The sequence below is a fragment of the Eulemur rufifrons genome, chromosome 16 (genome assembly GCF_041146395.1).
Source record: "Eulemur rufifrons isolate Redbay chromosome 16, OSU_ERuf_1, whole genome shotgun sequence".
Taxonomy (NCBI): domain Eukaryota; kingdom Metazoa; phylum Chordata; class Mammalia; order Primates; family Lemuridae; genus Eulemur; species Eulemur rufifrons.
In genome coordinates, this window is record NC_090998.1 from 93,193,508 (window position 1) to 93,202,973 (window position 9,466).

General features: G+C 54.5%; 1 protein-coding gene across 1 annotated transcript in view; it reads left to right on the forward strand.

The window, feature by feature from the left end:
• The window catches only part of FBLN1 (fibulin 1), a 74,598-nt gene extending 65,980 nt beyond the window's left edge, over nucleotides 1-8,618 (forward strand). The window contains exon 17 of the mRNA XM_069491672.1: nucleotides 7,795-8,618. Within this exon, the coding sequence (XP_069347773.1) occupies nucleotides 7,795-7,934 (140 nt within the window). The 3' untranslated portion in view covers nucleotides 7,935-8,618. The remainder of the gene's footprint in view (nucleotides 1-7,794) is intronic.
• The last annotated feature ends 848 nt before the right edge of the window (nucleotides 8,619-9,466 follow it).

The window sequence follows — 9,466 nt, forward strand, 5'->3', positions numbered from 1 at the left end:
CTGAGACATGTTGAGTGACATCGGTATGCAAAATATGCAGCCAGACAGCTGCCCCCGGTTCCCAGGGCAGGCAGAGAAGACAGATTCCAGGAGCTCAGTCCCCTCGGCGGCACCACCGGTTCCTGATGTGATCCCTCGGTGGGTCCTAATCCCTTTCTGCCGCTCTTGCCGTGTATTTATGACTCAGCTAAGGGCAGTGCGTTCTGGAAGCATCCTAGACATTGCTTCGCACAGTGAGGAGGGAGGGGGTGCGGTGGGCTGGAAAGAGCTGGACTCTGGGCTCGGTCCCAGCCGGCCTGGAACCCTGTCAGCTCTGCGCTCTGGGACGTGCCACTCGCGCAGTCTCTCGTCTTACTCCCCAGGGAAAGGAAGGTGCCGATGGCTCCCCCACAGCACCGTGGAGGGGACCGAAGGAAGCAGCGGCCACAGGGGGCCCTCGGTCCCCATCCCCCCGCCCTTGCCGTGCAGCCGCCTTCCCGGCTCTTCCGCACGCTAGCTGGTTGCTCTGCAAGTACCGGCAGTGTAGCTTCTGCACCTCATGTTCCGTCTTTGCCTTTGGTCTGTGCTAGACGTCCTGTGCTGCAGGGACTGTGGTTTCCACCCAGGTAAAGCCACTGAGGTGCGGGCGACTGTCGCCTCCTTCCAGGTGCCCGTTGTGCTTGTGGTGGGCCCGTGGTCTCCTCTGAGCTCCCGGCCCCTCCGTTCCAGCACCTTGTCCACGCAGACCCGCACTTTGCCTTCCTGCCTGCTTGTGGCTGGCTCCACGTGGTGGCCCTGAGACCAGACTGGGAGCCTGGCTCTCGCTTGTTGCTCTTTCGCCTTCCACGTGGTCAACAGCTGAAAACTCAGGGACTTTGGCTATTCTTTCCCAACACTTGGATTCATGGGTGATAATTTTCAACTTCATAAACTGTGCTTAATGCTTTAATCTTTACCCCTTCATTCAACAACCATTTGGTGAGTGTCTCCTATGTAACAGGCACAGGGTAGGACCACGGACCTACTATGTTCCAAGAACCAGGACTTCACCAGTGGCCAAGACAGTGCCCCCTTGCCCTCGGCCTTACATGGCAGTGGGGAAACAGGTGACCACCAAGGAGTAAATTACTTTGTAATCTGACTCCCGTTAGGGACAGCTTCTTACCCTTCTTATCATCTTGACACGGTGCTTTCAAAGTCTTACCTCTGCTTTTTCCAACTGGAGCTGCTGTCTCTTAGAAAACAGTTAGTTTCCATTGGGAGGAGATACCGTGCAGTCTCCTGGGTCGTCATCGTGTTTGTCAAAATACTCCTTGACAACCTCGTTCACTCCATTACCCTGTGTCAGTTAGAATCACAGACTCGAGCTGGAAGCTGAACTTCAGAGCGGAAGGCGGCCTGCAGGAGGTCACCAGCTGGTCTGTGCAGAACCCGAGCAGGAACCCAAGGCTCCAGGTGTCTCTTGAGGTCAGTGTCGAGTCAGAGACATAAGACTCACGCCGAGAGCCCCGTGGCTGATTTTCATCATTTCAAACAATTGATGGACAATGAAACGCAACTTCAAAGAGCAGCAGCAGGGAGATGCTTCAGGGGCCAAGAACGTGGACCTCGGAGCCCAAGAGGCGTGAAGCTGTCCCCACTGGACCCGTGTGCCTCGTGTCCAGGGTGCTGGGTCCCCCGCCCATCAGCTGCAATTTACAAAGCACAGGCAAGACGTGAGAGCGAAGTGCCTAAGGGGGCCTACATTTTTTAACAGTGGGGGAAAAAAAAAGGCTTAATTATATCTTTAAGCGGCACAGACACGCCAAGGAATACCAGCAGCGTCTGAGACCTGAAGCAGAAATGCCAGGGACGAGGATTTGGAAGATTAACACAGTTGAACTCAGCACCGTGGCCTTTTTTTCTTTCTGGGGCTTCGGAAAGGTGGAGAGGTAAACACCAGCAGGTGAGAGGGACAGGCCAGCACTGTGCGCTGCGTTCTGCTGCTAGAGCGCTTGTCCGCTGTGAAACCTCTCTCGCTGAGAGCCTGCGGTGGCCCCTCTGTCCTTCAGGACAAAGTGTTGTCTTCCTTCCTAGGTTTCGGGGCTTCAGGGACTGACCTCCCTTCTTCCCTCTCTCCTTCCTTCTCTCTCCTTCCTCTGCCTTCGTCTCGCTCAGCAGTTGTGCCCCCAGCTTGGGGATGGTGGGCAGAGATGAGCACAGAGCAAACCCTGCCCCTGGCCGGGGGCCGACTGTGGGTGCCCCCTGCAGTGGGCAGACGCAGTGTCACAGTGGAAAGTGACCAGGTGCCTGGTGACTCTGCGGAGGCGGGGGAAGCCAGGGAAGACTCAGGAAAGAGGACCTACGCAGTCTAGCTGGTCCCGAGTGTCAGGCACATGGCAGATGCCAAGTAAATGTCTGTAGAATCAAGGGGATGGGTGGAATCGGGCCCCGGCAGAGGCTCCGTGATGCCCCAGGTGGGCAGTGAGCACCCCTTGCTTCCTTTCCTTCCTCCCCACGGCCTCCCTGCGGCAGGCCAGTTGTCGGTGGTTCCGAAGAGCAGTGGTGTGGAATTGGTGGTGGGAGGAAGCCGGGAGACAGCTTCCTGGTCCCCTGGAGCAGTTCATCTGTCTGTGCCTCCCCAGGGTTGACACCGTTCCCAGAACTGGCCTGAACCTTCACAATTTGGGGCTTTGCACATGTGCGTCCTGCTTCCTTGGCTTCTCCTTATCCTTCAAAACCCAATGCCAATGTCAGTTCCTCTGTACAGGAACTTAAAGCTTCTTCCTGTTGGGTGGATGGGTGGGTGAATGGTGTATTAGCCTGTTTGCGTTACTATAAAGGGGTATCTGAGACTGGGTAATTCATAAAGAAAGAGGTGTGTTTGGCTCACGGTTCTGCAGGCTGTCCAAGAAGCATGGCGCCAGCATCTGCTTCAGGGCTTCAAGGAGCTTCCAGTCGTGGCAGAAGGTGAAGGGGGAACAGGTGTGTCACATGGCAGAGAGGGAGCAAGAGAGAGAGAGAGAGGAGGGGGCGCCAGCTAGCGAGTGAACTAAGGAGTGAGAACTACTCCAGGCCTGAGGGATCCGCCCCATGACCCAAACACCTCCCAGCAGGCCCCACCTCCAACACTGGGGATCAAATGTCAACCTGAGATTTGGAGGGAACAGAAACCCCAACTGTAGCAGACGGGCTGACGATGGAGCGGTGGGCGGCTGAGTGGACGGGTGGGCTGGTGGACGGGTGGTGAGTAGGCAGGAAGCTGTGAACAAACACGTGGTGTCAGAACCAGCCCCTTGATTCCACAGACATTTATTGGGCATCTGTTGTGTGCCAGGCACGGGGGACCAGCTGGACTTGCCGGGTCCTCTTTTGTGAAACCCTCCCTGGCCCCTGGCTGGGTGTGGTCAAGGTGAGGGCAAGGAGGTGGAAGACAGGCTTGAACTAGCCTGGGGTGGAGGACACATGTGTCCCCAACTCTGAGCTCCAGGGCAGCGTGGCTAGGCTGGGCCCCAGGGCCTGGGAACGGGCGCCCTGGGCCGAGCGGCCTGTGGACGGTGGCAGATGCAACATGGGCCTCAGGTCAGAGGGGAGGGATAGAGAAGCCAATTCCGGAAGGGCAGGAAGGACCCACACTCCTTGGACACCTGCTCTGTGCAACTGCACGATTTCTGGTTTCACCCCCACAGCGTCCCTGTTTCTTCCGTCTTAGTCGTTTTTCTTGTTAAATGCAGAGACCCTGAGAAAACCCAGGCCCTGAATGAGACCCACATTGGTAATTCAGCCTCCGCCTCCCGCCTCTTTGCAGCGCTTTGGCCTAGCGCGGTCCTTTGCTTCCGTCGGTGTTTGTCACGCCATGCCGCTGTTGCGGTCTGAGTCGTAGGCGCGCGGCAGGCGGGACCTCACGAGTGCCCTGACGGGGTGTGCTTGGATGCAGACGTTTCCACACGCCCAGGGCTTTCCCTTCTCGTAGGGTTTAAAAGTCAGTGCAAGAGAAATACTGCGTGTTTCCCCCGTCCGTGCGGGAATAGAGTCGGATCCCATTTAAACGCCGGGTGCTTTTCTGTAGCCCGCGGTCATTTCTGAGGGGGAAGAAGGGTGACCTCGAGTTTGTTTCGTTTCTGATTTTGAAGGTGGCTAATTTTAAATCCCTGTTTACAGAGGAAGAAATGGAAACTCAAAAAGGTTAAATAACTCACCTGGGGTCCCACCGCGGCCCTAGGTTGGTTGGTGTCCTGCAGGTCCCTGAGTCCATTTGGAATGACCGTGGCAGGTCCCTGTGCCCACACCAAGTTCACCGCGTCAGCACCGTCTCTTTCCCTCCCTGGCCCCAGACTGACCCCCCAGGAGAGACCCCCGGTTCCTCGACACTCCCACCCAGCCAGTGCCCGCACAGACAGCTCGCCACTGCCCATGCGACCCCAACGCAGCCGGATGGCTTGCTCAAATGCAGATGTGCAAAATAAAATACAAACATAACGATAGGCTAATTATGATATTTCATCACGTTTATATTTTATATATAAATTCTATAGCAATTATAAATATATCTTATATAAATAACATATAAGCTATGTTATTTATATACAATTATATTTACATATAATTGTATATAAATTTATCAAATATATTTTATATGAAATATTAAAAATATATGTATCTAAATCTAATATATATTTTACCTGTAACAAAATTTATATGTAAATTATGTATTTTATGTATTTTAAACAATATATATGTACATAATATATACATTATATTTATAGTTATATATTATGTATCACATATGATAGTTTTATGACATACAGAAACAGAACGGTAACAGACACAAAGACATCTGTGTGTGGCTTGTGGAGGTGTCCCCATCCCCCCTCGCTCAGCCGTACAGCAGTCCTCAGGCTCACTCGGGCTCTCTGGCCTTTCTTCTTCAAGCCCCAAACCTCTGAGCACCAGGAGGGGTGGTAAGAACCTTCTCTGTGTCCAGGATAAGTGAAGTCGGCGGGTAGCCCAGGCCTCTGTGGCTGGTGGGTGCCACCACTGGCCCCAGGCCTGGGAAGAAGAAAAGGTGACATACAGGGGCCATGGGAGTGTGAGTGTGCTTGGGTTCAGCGCTGTGAGGCCACACTGACCCTGGCAGGCAGACCCCGCCCGGGGCAGGGCGGGCAGGGGTGACCCCGCATCCGGACCTGCAGGTAAACCGAGGGTGGTGATAAGCCCACCTCTTTTGCTGGGAGCTGAAGACGTTCATGGGCCTTCAAACAGGACAAAGCTGCAATGTCATCGCCAGGTAGCAGGCAGAGAAAGGGTGCTGACAGCCTGCAGAGGCCTGTGTTTATCTCTCCATCGGAGCCAAAGCCCGTGTTTGCTTAGGGAATAGCCTGGAATTCCACCCCGGCTGCTGGGCATTTCACTTTTGAAACTTAAGCCGAGAGAGTGAAAGGGGGGACATTGTGCCCAAATGTGAGCATGAACTTGACATTCCTGACTGGGAACTAGCTGCTAGTGCAGAAGGCCTGGGAGACCCCTCAGATCTCCCCGAGCGGTCGCTGCGTGCCGGGCACCAAGGGCTGGGATAGGCTGCCCCCTGCACACTGCCTGAGCCTGCAGAGGTGCTGTTTGCAGAAACCAGCCCAGAATCGGCAATTGGGAGCAGTCAGTGGCTCTTTCTCACCAGGCGGTTATGAAGCTGCAGGCCCCATGCTTGCTTTTCACAGAGCATCCGAGCAGGTGTGCCAGAGCCAGCTCACACCGGTTCACACCGGCTCACACTGGCTCTGGAGAGCTGCTTGTACACACGTCTCCCCAACTCGGCTCTCAGTGACGTCACGTTGGTACCTTGAAATCGGCTGTGGAAATTGGTATATGGTATGATCTGAGAGCCGGTTGTTAAGCAGTTACCAGCACAGCCCTGCGTCCACGTGACTTCGGGCAAATCCTAACACCAGCACTTGTGGAATGGAGACGGGAGCTGGAGGTCATTCATACATAACTGTCAACATCCTGGTCTGTGCTGCTCTACGCCAGGCCCTGGGGGTCGGCCTGTAGGCTTGGCCCATGCAGCTTCCTCTGCAGGGGGGACACCTCCTCCAAGAAGCCAAGCCTGTCCTGACTCCCCAGCCCTCCTCACCTCCCTTCTTTCCCCTGCTGGACGATGCACAGGCTTCTATCAGAGCACAGCACTTACCTGCTGTTAATCCTAGGTCCTCCACCAGCTTTGAACCCAGGATTCTGTTCGCTATCTGTAACAGTGCGAACGGGCTCCAGTGCCTGTTGAGCGAGGCACGTACGCAGGAGCAGGTGAATTGCTGAGCCCTCTGGTCTCGCAGAGGCCGGCCCTGCACACCTGGAGCGGATGCCTTGGCACAGGCTGGGCTGGGCATCCGGACGGTGCAGTGCAGAAGTACAGGCAGACACCGCACCGTTTACTCACCAGGTCCAAAAGCTCAGGGAGACCTGGCATCCTTTGCTTGCTGAGGAATCTGAGGCCCTTTCTCCACAATCCAGCAAGGATGGCAGCACTCTGTAGCCCCATCCCAGAGTGCGGGAGAGTTCTCTGTGAGCCTTTGGGTGCCCTGCAGAGGCAAGGTGGTGCCACCAGGGCTGGCCCGGAGACGTGGAGATGGCCAGGCCCAGGTTGGGAGAGCTGTGGAATCCACTCCCTCACCACCAACCCTGCTCCCCTCAAATCTGCAGAGTGTCTGGGGTTCCTGCTTCTGCTGCCCTTGCGTAGCTGAGCTTTGTCTGTGCCCTGTCTCTGAGCCCCAGCAGGGGAGGCCACTGGTCATGGACTTTGGTCCCAACAGAACTCCCTGCCACCCCCTGTGGTTCCCCAGAACTGACACCTGTCTCTCTCTATCTCCTGTCCTCCTTCTCACTGCCCTGGCCATTCTGCTGCTGCTCTGAGCCTCTGTCACCCGAGCCAGCCCGCCAACCCGAGCCTCCTTTTTTTTTTTGAGACAGAGTTTCACTCTGTTACCTGGGCTAGAGTGCAGTGGTGTCATCATAGCTCACAGCAACCTCAAACTCCTGAGCTTACGTGATCCTCCTGCCTCAGCCTCCCAAATAGCTGGGACTGCAGGCATGTGCCACCATGCCCAGCTATTTTTTTTTTTTTTTCTGTTTTTTAGTAAAGATGGGGTCTAGCTCTTGCTCAGGCTGGTCTCGAGCTCCTGAGCTCAAGCGATCCTCCCGCCTCGGCCTCCCAGAGTGCCAGGATTACAGGCGTGAGCCACCTCTTGGTTTCATTACCACAAACACTGAACAATGAACTTGGGTCTCACCCTCCACAGAGGTGTGGATAGCAAGGGGTCCAGGGGCATGTCCCTTGGGCAATCAGAACTGCTCTGCTTGGAGAAGGGAGGTCCAGGACTCCACTGTGATCCTCAAACATCATGGGGAAGAGGGTATGCCTGCTTCATTTGTTCCCACAGGTAGGAGGAGGGGGATAGGTGTGGATCAGGCAGGACCTTTTCTAGGCTCTTCCAAATCCTGTCAGGTAGATGGTGGCAGAGCAGGAAACCTGGGCTCTGAGAGGGCAGGAGCTGGCATTGACCCCAGAGCCGCCCACTGCAAAGCCCACACTCATGGTGTCCCTCACAGTCTGAGCTGTGCATCTCAGGAAATAACAAGTTCACTGTCTCTGGTCCCTGGAGGTGGAAGCAGAGCCCACTTGGAGGGGATGTTACTCAAGGGACCTGAGCATCTGGCTCAGGATGGGATTCAGTGAAGTCTAAGACCCCTTGTAGCTCTGAAATTCCTTCAGGGAAATCACTTCCCAGATCTCCAGGTTGCTACAGTCCCTGCTAACTTCCAGCACACTTTCTGCTCTCTCCCCAGGTGTTGTGCGCCAAGTGCGGCCCATCGTGGGCCCGTTTCACGCTGTCCTGAAGCTGGAGATGAACTATGTGGTTGGGGGTGTGGTCTCCCACCGAAATGTCGTCAACGTCCACATCTTCGTCTCTGAGTACTGGTTCTGAAGACTGGTCTGTGGCACAGCCAAGGGTGCACCTCCAGGCCAAGTCATTGCTGCCAACGACTATGCAGCAATAGCCTTTGTTTGTACCCCTCAGACATTTCTTAATGTTACGTATTTGTTTGTAGTGTTAGGTCAACATGTATCAAGCTGAGCCAGATGAGTAAGTCCATCTGATGTATTCTGGTGTTTAAAAAATGAGTCCAGTTGCTCAACTGTTGGGTTGAAAACCTTGCTCATTTTTTAATGCAAAGGTTAAATTTTACTTCCTTTCTCTGTCTGGGGGCTGGGCCTTGCTAAGGACCAAGGAAAGAAAGACATTTGTCAGGGGGCAGCCAGTCCAAATGCCAAGAGAAGCCAAGTTCTTGCCCTGATTGTATAAAATTTGACATTTTCTACTTTTTTTTTGCCAATCAGATATATGTTCTAAGGACGCGGCTGCTGTAGAATAGCACATAAATGTAAGATAAATTCTCCCCAGAAGCAGCATGACAACATGCCTCGGGGAGCACTTAGAAGGTAAATTGCAGTTCTGTTGAAACAGAGGAAAATCCCTTGGTAAAGACACAGCCTGCTAGGTTTGTGTGTGGCCCCAGTATGTTCACCAGGGGAAGGGTGGGTTTTCTCTGCACCCTGCATCCATCTTTTCTTACAGGTGGGAAAATAAACAACTTTGTGATCATCCTGATGGCCTGTGCATGGGAGTCTTTCCAATAGAGGGCTTTCTGCTAGCTTAGGAGTCCTCTGCCAGCAAAAGGATTGAGAATCTGCCCCCTCCCCCGGCCGTCTCAAAACCCCTCCTGCTCCACAAGGTTCTGGGATGTGGGCCCAGCTTGTGAATTAGAAAAGCTTCCTCCCCTTGTCCTTTCCAGTACCATGCCCTCTGAGAAACCCGCCTCAAGTCCGTTTCATGCCCACGTCCAGCCCTACTAGACAAGCCACAGTGCTCTGGTGTCTTTGAGACCTCCTTCCAGTCGCGTACCTCGTGTGCATTCTGATCCTCTCCAGAAATCGCTGGAGGAGAGAACGACTGTCTTTAGCAGTGAGGAGACGGGACTAGTGTTCACTGAGTCCCAGGCACTGCGCACATGGTGCTTCATTTATTCCTCCTGGCAGTCTGGTGAGGTGCGTGTGACCATGCACGGTGACTGTGAGATGGGCAAACTGGGCTCGGAGAGAGGAACACAATTGCCAAAATCCACACACCGTTGTAGAGACAAAGAGGGAATGCAGGAATTCAAGTTCAGTTTATCTGACTCCAAATGCCCTCTAAAACCCTGTGTCAGAACAGACACGGGCAGACTGAGCCAACACCACCCTCAGCATCAGTGGTGGGGGCCGGGATCACCCGATGCCCCACGGCCCACTGGGACCCACAGGGACTGAGCATCCATCTCTGTTTCCATGCATGCCTCTCAGTCCTCCCCTGGGCCGATCCCATCTTCCTAGGCAGGGACCCCACGCACAGCTCAGAGCATCTCCCGTCCTGTGCCCCAGTTCACCTCAGCAGCCTGGACCCCAGCACTGGCTGACATC